The 17,157-nt window shown below is 47.7% G+C and overlaps 2 protein-coding genes across 2 annotated transcripts; both read right to left on the reverse strand.

Annotated features, from left to right (window-relative positions):
- Positions 1-4,459: 4,459 nt before the first annotated feature.
- On the reverse strand, positions 4,460-7,993 carry LOC137900145 (dapper homolog 3-like). The gene is made up of 3 exons (XM_068744206.1): positions 7,715-7,993; positions 6,910-7,027; positions 4,460-6,060 (listed from the first exon to the last, which is right to left on the reverse strand). The coding sequence occupies exons 1-3, from the start codon at positions 7,991-7,993 to the stop codon at positions 4,460-4,462; spliced, it is 1,998 nt and encodes a 665-aa protein (XP_068600307.1).
- Positions 7,994-10,307: 2,314 nt separating this feature from the next.
- On the reverse strand, positions 10,308-16,578 carry smfn (small fragment nuclease). Its single transcript, XM_068744743.1, has 7 exons — positions 16,275-16,578; positions 15,434-15,517; positions 15,283-15,360; positions 14,457-14,568; positions 13,251-13,359; positions 12,696-12,749; positions 10,308-10,611 (listed from the first exon to the last, which is right to left on the reverse strand). Exons 1-7 carry the CDS (start codon positions 16,524-16,526, stop codon positions 10,488-10,490), a joined length of 813 nt encoding a protein of 270 aa, XP_068600844.1. The 5' UTR covers positions 16,527-16,578; the 3' UTR covers positions 10,308-10,487.
- Between the last annotated feature and the right edge of the window lie 579 nt (positions 16,579-17,157).

The following is a 17,157-nucleotide window of genomic DNA, read 5'->3' on the forward strand; positions in this document are numbered from 1 at the left end:
AACAGATGCTGCAGGACAGCGTCCCTCATTTCTGTCTCAAACAGATACTGCAGGACAGCGTCCCTCATTTCTGTCTCAAACAGATGCTGCAGGACAGCGTCCCTCATTTCTGTCTCAAACAGATGCTGCAGGACAGCGTCCCTCATTTCTGTCTCAAACAGATGCTGCAGGACAGAGTCCCTCATTTCTGTCTCAAACAGATGCTGCAGGACAGCGTCCCTCATTTCTGTCTCAAACAGATGCTGCAGGACAGCGTCCCTCATTTCTGTCTCAAACAGATACTGCAGGACAGCGTCCCTCATTTCTGTCTCAAACAGATGCTGCAGGACAGCGTCCCTCATTTCTGTCTCAAACAGATGCTGCAGGACAGAGTCCCTCATTTCTGTCTCAAACAGATGCTGCAGGACAGCGTCCCTCATTTCTGTCTCAAACAGATACTGCAGGACAGCGTCCCTCATTTCTGTCTCAAACAGATGCTGCAGGACAGCGTCCCTCATTTCTGTCTCAAACAGATGCTGCAGGACAGCGTCCCTCATTTCTGTCTCAAACAGATACTGCAGGACAGCGTCCCTCATTTCTGTCTCAAACAGATGCTGCAGGACAGCGTCCCTCATTTCTGTCTCAAACAGATGGTTTGTTTTGCTGTTTTGGGTTGATAAAGACCAAAAATCACCAGAATAGAGTAGAAACACGGGAAAGTGAGTTTTTCATTATAAACTAATTCTACTGTGGAGATACAGATGAAGTTACAAACATTTCACTGTCAACCTGATCAAATAATCATATCTTATTATGTATGTGCTGCAGAACCTGGACCTGTGTCCCTCAACACTGAAGTCCACGTTGCTAGCATTAGCATCTTGTTTTTGTCTGCTCCTGCTCTGTCTCGCTATCACTTCCCTATCCATCTCCTTGTTTTTGACTCTGCTACGACCTGCCATTCTCTCTCCCCCCCCCCCCCCTCTCTCTCTCTCTCTCTCTCTCTCTTTCTCTCTCTCTCAACCCAGCCGGTCAGACAGATGTCCGTCCACCATGAGCCTAGGTTCTGTCCAAGGTTTCTGCCCGTTAAAGGGAAGTTTTTCCTTGCCTCCGTTGCTCTTGTGGGTCAAGTTGGGTTCTGTGTTTCCCTGCTAATCCTGTGAAGTGCCTTGAGATGACTTCCTGTTGTGATCTGGCGCTATATAAATAAAACTGAATTGAATTGAATTATCATGTCAGGAAATCATCCTGAATATATATTATAGTGATATTGTGGTCAATCCATCACATACTTTGGTCTGTGTCTGAAATCTAGAGCTGTCTGTGCTCACAACTGTTCAGTATGGTCTGCACATTCCCAAGGGGGGGGGGGGCAGGGGGGTGCACGGTGCGAGGGCAGAGGGGGGGGCTGAACAATATCAGTAAATGGTTTTATCATTATCATTGACGATAGCCTGAGAACACGCACGTGCACGTGTGGACAGATTGAGGCACGCACGTGCACGTGGAGAGAGTGAGAGATCCAGCGCAGGGGAACCCGTGCCGCGCTAAAGGGCCAGACTGCTCCGCACTGATCTTGAACCGGTGACCTCATACATTTTAGAAGAAATGGCTTTATTTAAATTTAATTAGAAACTGCGGTTCAAAAACGGCACAGCGTTGCCAGCAGCCCCCCCAGCCCCCCCCAGCCCCACTTTCTCCAGAACTGTGCCGATAAGCACCTTGACCGTTTTGCCACTGATCCCTTTCCTTTGGTTTTTGCTGGGCAGGCTTGTTTTCTGTCTGCTGTGTTTGTTCTCAGAGAGAAAACGTTTTTCCTTTTGGCCCGTTCGCCCAAACGAACAGGAAAATAGACAATAAAGGAATAAATCTTGCGCCTCACCTACGCCATCCTCTCGCATTAGACTAGCATGCCGATAATTCTACAGTCGTTCAATGTGTTTTTCACGCGCATGCGAGTTGAATTTAAAGCTCTGGGGCCAGCAGTCTCTGAGGAACCCGGCTGGAGCTTCCTGCTCCACGTAGCCCCACCCTCCTTCTCAGGTGGGTGGGGCTACGTTCATCAGCTCATCCACTCACCCAAGGCCAGCCCAGGTTATTTGGGGCCCTAAGCAAAATAAGGACAAGGGGGCCTTGCTCAAGGCAGCAGCTAGCCCAGCAGCCAGTATGGAGTTTGCGCAATATTTTTTATTGCATTGTGTGTGTGTGTGTGTGTGTGTGTGTGTGTGCGTTACACTCATTCTCCCACCTATTGATTTTGCCTTTTGGCATTGTACACAGGATTACAAAGTAATGACGTCGACAAAGACACAATTAGCTCTAACAGGGTAGTTGAAATGAAGCAGAGGCAACTGGAACACAGTGAACAACAAAAGAAAAGGGGAAAGGAAAATGGGCGGAGCCTCATTGTCTGCTATGTAGAGCGAGACAGCCGTCTAAAGGCTCGATCACAGACAGTTGAGAGGCAGAAGAAAGAAAAAGACTCAAGAATAATAGAGAAAGGTCAATCTCTCTGCATCCCGAACCAGGCCTGAACTATCACCCTCTTTGTGTGTGTGGCTAATCAAACGCAGATGTAGGTACGAGGCCTTCATTCTAACTCCGCCTCTTTCCCTCCCTTCTTCTGTTTATCTTTCTCTGTGTGGGTTTCCTCCTCAGACTAAGCGCCTCTCTGTTCTCTTCGTCTTCTCCGTCTCTCTTGCTTCTCTCCCCCTTTCTCTCTGACAAAGCAGGATATTCTACAAGTCCCAGGCCCTGGAGGAAGAGCATGAATGCATGAAGGGATGAAGGAATGAAAGGGGTGGATATGAGACTGAAAAGATAGTGTAAGAAGATCTGGCTGACTTAAATGTGCCTTTTTTTTTTTTTACTTTACTGACTGAGAATTCTGAAACAATGTCATATGTGTGTGTATAATAAATAATCATCGTCATCTCGCCCGCCTGGGCGGTACGGCGTCTCCTTCAGGCTCGGGTCCTCGACCAGAGGCCAGGGGGCTTCAGGGTTCTTGGAGTGCTCTCTTCTGGACGGAGATGTCAGACAACATTCCTGCTGGAGCTATTCACCCAGCTTCGGTTTACTGCCCCTACTGCCCTGATCACTACTGGAGCCATGCACCCAGCTTCGGTTTACTGCCCCTACTGCCCTGATCACTACTGGAGCCATTCACCCAGCTTGGATTTACTGCCCCTACTGCCCCGATCACTACTGGAGCCATTCACCCAGCTTGGGTTTACTGCCCCTACTGCCCCGATCACTACTGGAGCCATGCACCCAGCTTGGGTTCACTGCCCCTAGTGCCCCGATTACTACTGGAGCCATGCACCCAGCTTGGGTTCACTGCCCCTACTGCCCCGATCACTACTGGAGCCATTCACCTAGCTTGGGTTTACTGCCCCAACTGCCCCGATCACTACTGGAGCCATGCACCCAGCTTGGGTTCACTGCCCCTACTGCCCCGATCACTACTGGAGCCATTCACCCAGCTTGGGTTTACTGCCCCTACTGCCCTGATCACTACTGGAGCCATTCACCCAGCTTGGGTTTACTGCCCCTACTGCCCCGATCACTACTGGAGCCATTCACCCAGCTTGGTGGTTACTGCCCCTAGTGCCCCGATCACTACTGGAGCAATGCACCCAGCTTGGGTTTACTGCCCCTAGTGCCCCGTTCACGACTGGAGCCATGCACCCAGCTTGGGGGTTACTGCCCCTAGTGCCCCGTTCAGTACTGGAGCCATGCACCCAGCTTGGGGGTTACTGCCCCTAGTGCCCCGATCACTACTGGAGCTATTCACCCAGCTTGGGGGTTACTGCCCCCAAGTAAAATTTGAAGAAACATAAACGTACACAGAAGACAAAAATAATTATATTTCAAATAAAAAATAGAACTAATATGCTGCTAGCAATTTCCTTCAATGTTGAGCCTGAACGCTGTTGTCGTTTCGGCTTTAGCCTGTTGTGCAGCATAGCCTAACAATCTGCTAGCAGGCGCTAGCACTTCACTGAGACACTGCATGTGTGCCTGTTTTTCGTGGACCTGCTTGCTTTGCGTGCCAGTACCCATGTTCAGAGGTTAGTCACACAGCATGAATGAGCAGTGTCTCGGGAGGCTTAACACCTCACTTAACGATTTTACATTTTGCATACTTGTTTTGCACCACAATTTCTCTACAACAATATGACAATTGGCAGCCACATCAACATTATACCTGTTATTCATAAAAAAATTAAAGACTGTATGTGCATATGTCAAAAAAATGAAAAAGGTTTAAAAGATCACGTGAAAGCTAGCTGAAGTGTCTTTCTTGGATGAGGTGAAACGTCTTCAAACAAATTTGAACAAGTCCAGTTGATTCTTCGTTTTTGCTCTTTGTGATTTGCCTTGACCAGGACGACTGAGAACCTGCAAAGAGGTTTTCATTGTGTTTTTTCTTACACTGACGATACCCATCATGTATGAAGGCATGTTGTTACGGGCCTTAAACAGTTGTCATCACTTTTAGTGAACCAGTGTGAAAGCGTAGGATCTTCTTCTTAAGGGCTTGTGAGGCCTTAATTTTGACAAAAGCCTTGGGCTGCAGAGGTGTCCCTGGAGATGTTGGGGTTGGTGGAAGAGATGGGATTGAGAGTTGAGGGGGTAGCTGTTGGGGCCAAACCAGACCACCACTTTCATCTGAGTCACTAGACAATGAGCTACAATCTGGAGAGTCGGCCATGCTGGACTCAGACTCACCCTGACTTGGCTGTGGATGGCCTTCATTTGGCTGATATGGCTGTACTTGAACCTTTTCTAACTGGTATTCCTTGTGTGAGTAGCCATATGTTGTACGTGTAGGGCGAGATTTTTGTGGTCTTCCAAAAGTGTCTTTTTGGTGTGCACCTGAGGAGCCTTTTATCGCTGTCTGCTCGGCCTCGTCTTGGCTGAGCACCTTGGTGGACTGCCAGCACCGGGAGCTGCTGCCGCCTAGCTGTTGTGCCTTGTTCCTGATTTGACTTCCTCTTCCACCTCTTCCACTTTCTCCACGATCTCTATCTACTATATTGAACTTGTGCCCTGGAACCCTTGGGAGACTGTTCTGTGACTGGGATTTACATGCTTTCTTCCACTGCTTCCTACTGGCACCACTTTTGTCTTCATTCAGCCGACTGTTCCTTGAGGCTCCTCGGGATCTGGATGTTTGCATCTGAGATGTCGTGGGCTGCTGCTCCTGAAGGTGATGGCCTTTTTCTGGAAAGATTTGATTGAGTTTTGGTACAATAGAGCCTTCCTGAGGGTTGGATTGAGCATGAACATGAGCTCTCGAGGAGGCTCGGCAGGGCTGAGCAGGAATATATTCTGCATTAACCAGCTGCTCATCGGGTGAAGACACTTGCTGAGGCTTTAACAGAGATGAAGGAGATGGGTATTTGTGGAAATATTGGTCTGAATCTGGCTCACAATTGCTTGAATCTGAATGGCCTTGCAGCACTCTGGAAGATGGATAGTCCTGCAAGGTAGAGCATGAGTAATTAGTGATCGGGGCCTGCATGTGATAAACCCCTGGTTGTTGCTGGACACTTTTTGGTAGAAGGCAGTGGTGTGACGCTGTGGACTCTCGAATAAACCTTTGTCCAAGACGCAGTTCCTCATCAAGATTATGGTAGGCCTGGAGGTTTGTCTTAAGGTTAGTTACCCCTGAACATTGATGTGAACTAGAGTTCTCTTGATCCAACCCTTGTTTTAGTGAATGTTGCTCTTCTTTGTGGCATAAAGTACTTTGCTTCACCACACTTATCACTTGGGCATCATGTGTCAGGCTGGTGCGGGGCTTTGAAAGGCGTGTGGGTAGGACACTGTGTTGGACCAATCGAAATATGTAAGTCTCTAACTTTGGGGCCTGTTGATTATCTTCTTGACTCAGGTGAGCATTCCTCATGTCCCCAAAATGATCAGTCCCAGTGACTTGTTTAGTTGGGTCTGACAGCCACTTTTCTCCTGTTTCTGTATCTCCAGCCCCATCAGGGTCCCGGAGGGAACCACTGACCAGAATGTGATCGTTGCTTTCCAGACTCTTCTTCTCCTTGGCTTCAAATACTTCTCCTGACAAAAAGAGCAAAGATAAAGACAGAAATCAGAATCAGTCTTGCTGTTGCCACGCAAGTAAGATTATTTAATAACAAAACAACTTGGCTAATCTTGCAATGGAAAGAAGCAGTAAAGCATGAGAATCCAGTCAAATGTTGCAGTGAATGAATCACTCTGTCCTCTGTAGTTACTTCCCTTCATCTCACTCTTCTTTCCTGTCACACCTTATTAAAAATACTTCTAACAATTCTGTAAACCCAGTGCATTTAATATGTGTTTATGTTTGAATTATGCACTGTGCCTAAAACAGCATAAAAACATGTGTATATACAATATATAACGACTCACACGCTGATGCTAACTGTATGAGCGAGGCAAATAACATGCCATGTACAATCTCACGTAGGTGAGTCTCTTTGTGTTTTCCTATTTTTTTACTGTTTTATTTCTCAGGCTAGAAAATACTTTTTATAAATAAAATAATGGAAATTTATACATAATGCAGGACCCCGCCATATAGCGGAAAATAGATGAAGAGATGAATCCGTATGCTGGGCAAGAAAATCATCGATGCAGTTAATCCACAGAAAGTGAACCACGATATAGTGAGGAACGACGCAATCATCCCTACAAAACGGGTGAAGGTGTTTTCAAAGAATGTAATTGTAAACCCGACGGGGGACTGCAAATGAAAATTAGCCTGAGGCTAACACTAGTACAATGAATGTAATGGTAACAGTTCTGTAAAATATGGTTCATTACTAGAATGAAACGAAACAGAAAAAGCCCCTGACAAATTCATATTTAGCTTATTTTCTTTTATTTTTCAGAACAAAAGAAGCAGAGTGGAGGATGTTATGTTACCTGGACTGAGGTAGCTGTCCTCCAGATCAGTTGAGTAGACCTCAGTGTTCACATTCAGATCTGCTACTTGCTGTTCTAAAGATGCCTCTGTAGCCCATGGAATGCCCGGGAGATTGCTCTGAAACACAGACACAGCAACCGTCAAAGAAGTCTGTACAAATACTAGTACACATTCACACACACAAATTGCAATTCGGACCCTTCATTTTGTATAACGGTTGATGCTGTAACACTTCACTGCATAATTTGTTTAACGGAAATTATTCATGTAGTTGCTGCAGTATCTTCCACTCTTTTCGGCTATCCTCACCGCCATGAGTTAAACAGAGCTGGTCATCATCATCTAGTTTTACCTACATTTTCTTAACGTAATTATTTTATCTCTGTACATGTTCATGTGAACTATCTTGACTCAACAGGGAGTTCACACAGTACACAATAAGTGCAGCATGAACTGACAAAGAGTAATGGTAACGCTCCCCTTAGATGGTAACGCTCCCCTTAGATGGTAACGCTCCCCTTTAGATGGTAATGCTCCCCTTAGATGGTAACGCTCCCCTTAGATGGTAACGCTCCCCTTTAAGCGTCTCAATGAAGGTTTCTCAATACAAAACATTTCTATTTACATCCAGTATTTGGTCTCTCGTCGTGTATTTAGAACAGAATACTATAAAAAAAAAACACTAAATAGGACAATGCTTCACATTTATTGTAAAAAAGACAACGTGTCCGCTCGAGTTCGAATCACGCGCAGCTAACGGGACATCCCGACGCGCAACAATTCCTCTGAACGTAAATCACTTACCGCTTGGAGACTGTTTTCCGACGCGCTGCCTTTTGCTGCGTCCGGGGCGCAGCGCAGCGGCCGAAGAGCCCCCCGAAGCGGACGCCGGGGAACCGGAGAGTCCCCGAGACAGAGCGCGCTCCGGACGCGGCTCTCCTGTCTCTGGTTGAGCAGCTCCAGCTCACACAGGCCGGCGAGGCTGGCCTCCATCCGCGCCTTGTTCCGGCTGCGCTCCGCTTCCATGGGCAGGGAGGACAGCCCGCCTCCCGGTGTCTGTTTAACGGGCTGCCGCAGAGACATCCCGCCTCCCGGTGTCTGTTTAACGGGCTGCCAGCGAAAGGAAACAACGCACCCGACGGAAGCCCGAATAAAGTTTCTCCGTCTTTGAATAGAGAGCAGCGCTGAGAAACTAAAGTCCGCGTCGCCCCCGGAGCCGCTCCCCTCCTCCGGCCCGACAGCTGGCACAGCCCCCGGGGGGAGGCAGCCAGAGACTGGCTTCTCCTCCGCACGCCTCCATTTGTCCAAAGTCTTTTAAGTAATCAAGGTACAATCAAAAATGAGACGGATAATAAAAATAAACACCTTTATGTAACAAATGAGTGGAGCAACAAGTTTAAAGGGCAAACATTTACATTCATGTTGGAAATGTTGATGTTCAAGATTCAAGATACTTTATTGTCATTATGCGAGCATAATAAAATCGAGTGAAGGCCCACGGCTTAAGGCACACATCATAACATAAACTAAATTCACTCTCTTAAGAAACAATATATATATACACAGAGAGAATATATATACACACAGAGAGAATATATATACACACAGAGAGTGAGAATCACAGGCAGGAGTGCAAAATAGCAGCAGCAGCAACAGGGCCGGCATAAAGCGTCCCAGATCACTACGAGGGAACGGCTGCTTTCACAGCCCGGGGGAAGAAGCTGTTCCTGAGCCTCGTAGTGCTGCTTCTTATTGTCCTGAACCGCCTCCCTGATGGAAGCGGGACAAACAGTCTGTGGCCCGGGTGGGTGGGGTCTGTGGGCGGGACAAACAGTCTGTGGCCCGGGTGGGTGGGGTCTGTGGCGATGCGTCTGGCCCTCCTCTGGACTCTGGGGGTGTAAACAGAGTCCAAATCAGGCAGACGGTGACCCACAATCCCCTGAGCTGTCCTCACCACCCGGGATAGGTCCTTCCTGTCCTGCGCCGTGCAGCTTCCGTACCACACGGTCGCACTGAGACACAGGATGCTCTCTATCGTGGCCCGGTAGAAGTCTTCAAGCAGCACAGAGGAGAGTCCAGCCCGCTTCAGCTTCCTGAGGAAGAAGAGCCGTTGCTGGGCCTTCTTCACCAGGTGTCTGGTGTTGAGTGTCCAGGAGAGGTCAGAGGAGATGTGGATGCCCAGGAATTTAATGTTCTCCACACGCTCCACTGCTTCCCCTCGTATGCACAGGGGGGCGTGTTCAGTCTTCCTGGACCTCCTGTAGTCCACTATGACCTCCTTGGTCTTGCTGGTGTTCAGAACAAGGCTGTTACTCGAGCACCACAGCATCAGGTTCTGGACCTCCTCTCTGTAGTGGGTCTCATCGTTGTTGGAGATGTGACCCACCACGGTGGTGTCGTCCGCAAACTTCACAACCGGGTTTGTGGAGTGGATGGCAGAGCAGTCGTGGGTGAAGAGGGTGAAGAGAGCAGGGCTGAGAACAGAGATCAGATCTGGATTAACGGTCTTTAGATAATCAGGACCAAGTTTTCATGTAGAACCTCCTCATTTGGAGATAATGTTTGATACATTCAAGTCAAGTGAATCTTTTTATAGCTAGAAGCCTGATCTCAGGATCCTTTCCACACGAAGCTCGTCTCGTCTGTTGGAACAAGGCAACATAATCGATATGTAGAAACATTAAATTGTTTATTGCTAGTTTAGTAATACTTTTCAACAAGTCTTTAAAGTGTTTTCAATCAAATGTAAAGCACCGAGGTACCTGAAGTCCTCTCCCTTCTTTACGTCTCTTCCTTGTAGCTTCACTGTCCCCCCTGGGACCTTCTCATGTACACACATGTACTCTGTTTTACTCCTGCTCACCTTCATTCCTCTTTTCTAGAGCAGACCTCCACTTCTCTAGATTCTCCTCTACCTGCTCTCACTGCAGATCACAATGTCATCTGCAAACATCATATTCAGAGGAGCTTCCTGTCTCACCTCATCTCCTTGTTTTTGACTCTCTCTCTCTCTCTCTCTCTCTGTTTCCAGCCGGTCAGACAGATGGCCGTCCACCATGAGCCTAGGTTCCGTCCAAGGTTTCCGCCTGTTAAAGGGAAGTCTTTCCTTGCCTCCGTCTCCAAAGTTCTTGCTCTTGTGGGTCAAGTTGGGCTCTGTCTTTCCCTTCTACACCTGTAAAGTGACTTGAGATGACTTTCTGTTGTGATCTGGCGGTATAGAAATAAAAATGAGCTGAATTGAATCTGTTCGTCTATCTGTCACCATTACAAACAGAAAGGGTCTCAGAGCTGATCCCTGGTGCATCCCACCTCTCCACTAGACTCCCTTTGCTCCTACTGCACGCTTCACTGCCGTCGTACCAATGGAGGTGACACACAGGTGGAACATTATTCCATAGGGAACCGTTTATTCGTTTTCAATGAGGAAGAAAGGAAAAAAATGGAAATGAGGGTCAGCATAACTACAGAAGATGCTTTTTAAATGTTTCTTTTTAACATGAATAAAATTGTACACTTTCGAACACCAAATTAATTTTCCATCCCCAGATGAACACAAATGAAGGTGGTGTCTTTGTCTTCACTGAAGGCTGCTGTCTCCGTCCTCTACCACCCTGCTGTCCTGGCTCTTTGCTGGGAGTTTGAAGACATTGACTTTGTAGTACTGTAGTTCTTTAATGCTCTCCATGATGTCACCCAACGCTCTGCGGGAGAAAATCAGTATTTCATTCATGCATGTAGTAAATGGACTTTCACGCCGTTTTTACACCATAGGTGGGGAAACAGCGCCCCCACGTACTCAACATATTATATCAGTGTCCACAGGACTCTGTATGGATGAATAAAGTCGTATCGTTTCTGCAGCTCTGCTGACTCCAGCTGCAAGAGCTGCTGCTCACGTCTGTGTATACCAGTGGTTCTCAAATGGTGGGGCGTGCCCCCCTGGGTGGGGCGCGGTGCGATGTCAGGGGGGGCGCCTGTGACCGCGGAGAAAATGTTTTTTTGCCTTACGAGAGTAAAGTGTAATTGCACATCCACTCCAGTAGTTGGCAGTGGCGCCCTGATTGTCAGAGTGCGCGCAGGGAGTATTAGCAGAAGAGCGGTCGTAAACAATCTACGGTGGGAGAAGAAGAAAGACGTGACTTCCTCATTTTCTGTTGCAGACTAAAAAAAATGGTAATAAAGTTATTCTTTGTTGTAAGTTGATCTATATTTCTTCCTTTTTCATATTTCTTTGTATGTTAATAAGGATACAAGAGTGTTTTTTTCTTCCTAGGGCGGGCGCGACAGAAAATAATTGAGAAGCACTGGTGTAAAGGATCAGCCAATCACTGAGCAGGCTCTGCCTTCTATGCTTTGATTGGCTGACTTATAATAATTAGATATTTCATAATAATATTACCTTATTTTACGATTTAATGGCCATATTATATATTTTTCTGTCATTTATTTGAAAATAATGTTTTTATTTAATTTTGAATCTTTTGGGCTTCCATATGTCCTAGGCTTTCTCTAGATCTACAGAGACACAATGCAGCTCCTCCCGACCTTCCCTGTTCTTCTCCATTGCTAGCCTCAACGCCAACGTTGCATCTGTGGTACTCTTCATCAGCATGAAGCAATACTGCTGCTCACAAATACTCACTTCTGTCCTTAGTCGAGCCTCAAACACCTTTTCCCGTAACGTCATCGTATGACTCATCAGCTTTATCCTCCTGTAGTTTCTACAACTCTGTTTGTCTCCCTTCTTCTTGCAGAACACCAGAACTCTTCTCCTCCGTTCCTCTTCATCTTCTTCCTCTAGGATCGTATTAAACAACCCCGTTAAAAACTCTACAGCTTCCTCTCCTAGACACTTCCACACCTGCACAGGTATGTCTCTGGTCCAACTGCCTTCCCATTCTTCATCCTCTTCATCGCCTTTCTAACTTCACTCGTGCTAATCTTCATCACTTCCTGGTCCACAACAGGTTCCTCTACTCCCCTTTGTTCTCTCTCATTCTTTAATTCCTCTAAATACTTCTTCCATCTTCCTACACACTACTGGCCTCTGTCAACACCTTCATCTCTACTCTTCATCACTAACATGCTGAACATCCTTCCTGTCCCTGTCTCTCTGTCTGTCCAGTCTGTACAGATCCTTCTCTCCCTCTTTACTATCTAACCTTCATACAGGTCATCATATGACCTCTGCTTGACCTTTGCCTTGCGTCTCATCTCCCTGTACTCCTGTTTACTCTCTTCTGTCCTCTCAATGTCCCACTTCTGCACTTCCTGGTTCCACCACCAGGTCTCCTTATCTCCTTTCCTCCCAGAAGACACACCCAGTCCTCTCCTACCTGTCTCCCTGAGCTGTTGTATTCCAGTCTTCTGGAAGCCTCTCTTGTCCACCCAAAGCCTGTCTCACCTCTTCGTTCTTCAGCCTCCACCACTTTGTCCTCTGCTCTGCCTTCATCCTCTTCTTCATCACTAGAGTCCTCTTCCTCACCACCAGCCTATGCTGGCTGGCTACACTCTCTCCTACCACGACCTTACAGTCACCTTTAAACTGCTCCGTCTACACAAGGTGTCGTCCACCTGGTGCTCCTCCCTCCACTCTTGTAGGCCACCCAAGTTGTCCAAATATCACATAAGATTTTACTACTCAGTTACAAATACAAAAGCTTATTTCAAATCCAATGTTGCCATAAATCAAAGGACAGCTTCGCAGAAACTGGACCATCATTCTCATTTGTTCAGTATTTAATCAACCTCGATACAACACAAAGATACGGATTTCGTTTCTTACCTGTGGGATGATTTCTTGTGAGGCACCATCTTGTATTCTTCAGGAAACCACCATCTAAAAGTGTTGAAGCAGATATTACTCTGCTTTCCTCCAAAGTGCTGCTGAGGTAAAGTATTTCAATCCTTCTCTGCATTTCACTCGGAACGTATTTATATTCTGAAGGACTGGGAAGTTCTTGAACATTATAACCGCTGACAATTGAAAGGAATAACACAGATCAGATCATTACCATGCCACCTGTCAGTGGGTGAGATATGCTCAGCAAATAAGTCTTTTGTCTTTGAAAATGAAGTTTTGGAAGTAGGAAACTAAGTTTTTCTTTTAGACCTGGAGTGTTTTACGGCATACTCCACAGCATAGCGCTGTAGTTTGCATTTTATCATTTGTCATTACCTTACATGTAACATGTTAAACTATTATACCAGAAAAGAAAATCATGCAACAGCCCAGAAGAAAATATACAAACGCATATTCAGAAATATTGATAACAGAACAAGCTTGAACCAAATCTTTCCTAGAAGTAGGATTTCCTGCAGTCACACAAACACTTCTTGCCTGCAAAGCTCCTTTATGGTGCTGACATCAATGATTCTGTAGTGAAGGTGGTGCACAAACTGCGGCATGTACTTCTGCAGGAACCGCTTGTCTGCATGCACAGAGTTACCTGCAAAAGGAACAATCAAAGCACGTCTCAATCAATTTCAAAGGGAATCCTTCATATATTTATATTCAAATAATTCATTTCAATTATTCAACCTTGCTAATTATGGCTAACGGCTCTTGAAAATAAAGCCAATATCACAGACGATTATAATGTTTCATAATGTCAGTCAAAAAGGATTTAAAATATACAACAATTGAAACTTGTGTAAAGTTTGAATGATTAGTTATCAGCCTGTGCCACTGAGCAATGTTCTCCTCCTGAGGCCAAGCAGGGCAGTTCTGGTTCCGGCTCGGTAGTGGCTCGACAAGGACCGACACCGGCGTGGAGTGTGTTCCAGAATCAGCTCCGCCCGGCGACCGCCTCGAGGAGGTGCTCATGTTGCTTGTGAACCTTTTCCTTCCACTTCCAGTCAACTTCCTACGAACATGCTTTGATACAAAGAATCAACTGGACTTCATCCGAGAGGCTGGTAGGGAGTTTAGGTACTTATACTCTTATTGGAGCAGGAAACAAAGAAGGAACCGAAACCACCAAGGCAATCAGACTCCCCAGTAGTATTAGCATTCTTTTTATGAATGCTAACGCGCCCCGGAAGTCATGAAACTTAACTGGAGTCATTAGCATCCATAACATGAAGGGTTGGGGACAGAGGACACCACTGCATTGGACGTTGCTGATAGATGTCTTCATCCTCCTCCTCTGTTCAGGGAATGTTTCTCCAGTTTGACAAAAAAATATTGTTCAACTCCTGTCTCAAACCATCTGTCTTCCCTGGACATTACTGTCCTCAAAGGAGTGGAGTGTCCCATTTCTTCAAGGTGCAGGTGGACTGCTGAGTCTTGTCTCTCCTGTGTTGAGCCAGATGCTTGTGGAGCGCTTGTTTGGTCCCCCCCAGCATCTGGACCAGCATCTGTCTCAGGGCGTCTTGTCTTTCGGGTGGACCAGCATCTGTCTCGGGGCGTCTTGTCTTTCGGGTGGACCAGCATCTGTCTCGGGGCGTCTTGTCTTTCGGACGGACCAGCACCTGTCTCTGGGTGTCTTGTCCTGACCTGTAAATGTCACAGTCCCGCTACTTCCTGTAAAAAGTCAACGCTTACCAGCGAGAGGACACTGTCCAGGTGGGGTGTGCTGTCTGACGAAGGACAGGAACTCGTACTCCGCTTGTTGCAGGGTGACGTTACTGTCCCGTACAGCCTGGGTCAGTCCTGACTGAGACAGGGACGCTGGTTCATGTACCCGCATCGTTAAACACTTCCATTTACTCCTTACACACAGCAGCAGGAGGAACGACAGCCGCGATCGGTTTTAATATTGATCCAGAGCAGGAGAGCACTCAGAGCACAGACCTCCACCGAGCATCTCGGTCCCCTTTGTGATTGTCCTGAACCATGAAACGAACATTGAGCGGCTGGACCCACATTGATATCGTGATTAGCTTAGCTTGATATCGTGGTTAGCTTAGCTTGATATCGTGATTAGCTTAGCTTGCTGTGGCCTCAATCAAAACTACACACAGATCAAAGCTGGTATATTTTTAGGGTCCTTGAACACGGTGCATCCGATCATAATTCTACCTGATCGGATCAAAGACATTTTGTCCAACGCAGCCGGTGAAAATGAATTGCGTTTTGTGAAATAAACTGAGCACCGTGGAGTCGGAAACTGTGTGTGTGTCCCGTTTTATTATGTGTTGTTTGTTTGTTTTGGGAGGGGGGCGGTGAAAAACTTTTCTTATGTACCAAAGGGAACCACTGGGTTAAATCTGACAGCGAATCAGCCCCAACAGTAATCATCTGCTTTCTTCTTGTCCCATCAGGTCGCCACAGCAACCCGACGTTCTCCACTCCACCCTGTCGTCTCACCATGTTGGCTTGTTGGTCTGTCCGTCCCAGTCCTCGGTCTGCATGTTGGAGTGGAGCTTACCTTCCCATGATGCACCTGGCACCACTCAGGCATCCCGTCCAGCACCTCATCCGGCTGCTTGATGATCAAGGAGGGGCCCTGCCAACCAAGAACAGCTGCTGAAGCCACACGGCGAGGCCGCTCGAGCATCAGGACAACGCGTCGACGCTACCTCGGCCAGGACGTTCAGCTCCGGGTCCGTGATGACGCACGCCATCTCAATGATCCGGTCCGTGTCCACGTCCAGACCCGTCATCTGGACAACACCCAGTTAGTTCCCCGTGTCACCCGGTCGCTAGGCAGCAGAGCTTATATTTATATCATCCACAGACAGTGAGCGGATTGAAGTTTTGAGATGTCAAAGGAGCAGGAGTCACTCTGAACTGAAGGTCCATCGCAGGAAGCCCAATGTCTACTGGTCTGGCTGCGGGTTAGCTCAGTGTAGCATTAGCCAGGTGTACCATTAGCTCGGTGTCGCGTTAGCTAGGCGTAGCATTAATTAGCCAGGTGTCAGATGGTGTAGAATCCAGTGTCCCCAGGCATAGCATAAGCATGAAGCATAAACATGAAGCATAAGCATGAAGCATAAGCATGAAGCATAAGCCAGGTGTAGCATTAGCGCGGTGCAGCATTAGCTCGGTGTAGCGTTAGCGCGGTGCAGCGTTAGCGCGGTGCAGCGTTAGCTCGGCGCAGCGTTAGCCCGGCGCAGCATTAGCCCGGCGCAGCATTAGCGCGGCGCAGCATTAGCTCGGCGTAGCATTAGCGCGGTGCAGCATTAGCTCGGTGCAGCGTTAGCGCGGTGTAGCATTAGCTCGGTGTAGCATTAGCGCGGTGCAGCATTAGCTCGGTGTAGCATTAGCGCGGTGCAGCATTAGCTCGGTGTAGCATTAGCGCGGTGCAGCAATAGCGCGGTGTAGCATTAGCTCGGTGCAGCGTTAGCGCGGTGCAGCATTAGCTCGGTGTAGCATTAGCTAGACATCCCACGCACAGCTGCGGTTTCTGTCTCGACTTGCCTCCAGGTCCACCCAGACCATTCTCCGGCACATGGCCGCGGAGGACAGCTTCTGTCTCCTGGGCAGCTGAGACGCAGAAACGAAGCCGCGGGTAGCGGGGCTGTCGCAGAACGTTCTCCGTGTGGCGGACGCGTGTCTTCCGCTGCCGCGGTGGAGGACAGCCGCTGCCGGGCTGGACTGGAGGAAAAGCCGCGTCCACCTGCAGAGGTATGGAACTAAAGACCAGACTGGAGGACGGGGACACGCTGACATAGTGGGCGGACTTTCAAGCTCTGAACTGTGGTAAAAATCCTTCTGCACTTTTTGTTTTCGCCCTATTGGGGGTGAGCAAACCGGATGAAGTGATCATTACCGCCACTTAGCGGCCAAAGTGTGCATAGACAGCTTCAGAAAGGATCCTGATCCTGTTCTGTTGGACACGAGTTGTTTCCGGTCATGGTTACACAAGCCGAGACGAATGTTCCACCATTTTAGATTCCTTTTTTTTGCGTCTGCGTCGCATGCAAACCGAAGCACGCTACGGGGTGGTTCGTCTGAGGAAGCGATGATAAACACAAGCACGTGGGGGCCAGAGATGACGTGTCGCATCATGATTGGTCTAGTAAGTCACGTGAGCGTATTAGACGGAAATGCTGTTGCATGTTTCTGGGGGTGGGAGGAAGCTGGAGAACCCACACAGACACGGGGAGAACATGCTAACGGCAGCAAGTCGGATTCGAACCTGTGACCTTCTTGCTGTTTATTTTACGTTCAATACAATAAAATAAATAAAAATAGAGAGCGCAGTAGGAAATTGAAAGAGAAAGCGTCCGAACCGTCGTGGTTACACTCCAGGCCAGCAGGTGGCGTTAAAGAGCGCTAGCGTCTTCCAGCACGGGAGATG

The sequence above is a fragment of the Brachionichthys hirsutus genome, chromosome 10 (assembly GCF_040956055.1).
Source record: "Brachionichthys hirsutus isolate HB-005 chromosome 10, CSIRO-AGI_Bhir_v1, whole genome shotgun sequence".
Lineage (NCBI taxonomy): Eukaryota > Metazoa > Chordata > Actinopteri > Lophiiformes > Brachionichthyidae > Brachionichthys > Brachionichthys hirsutus.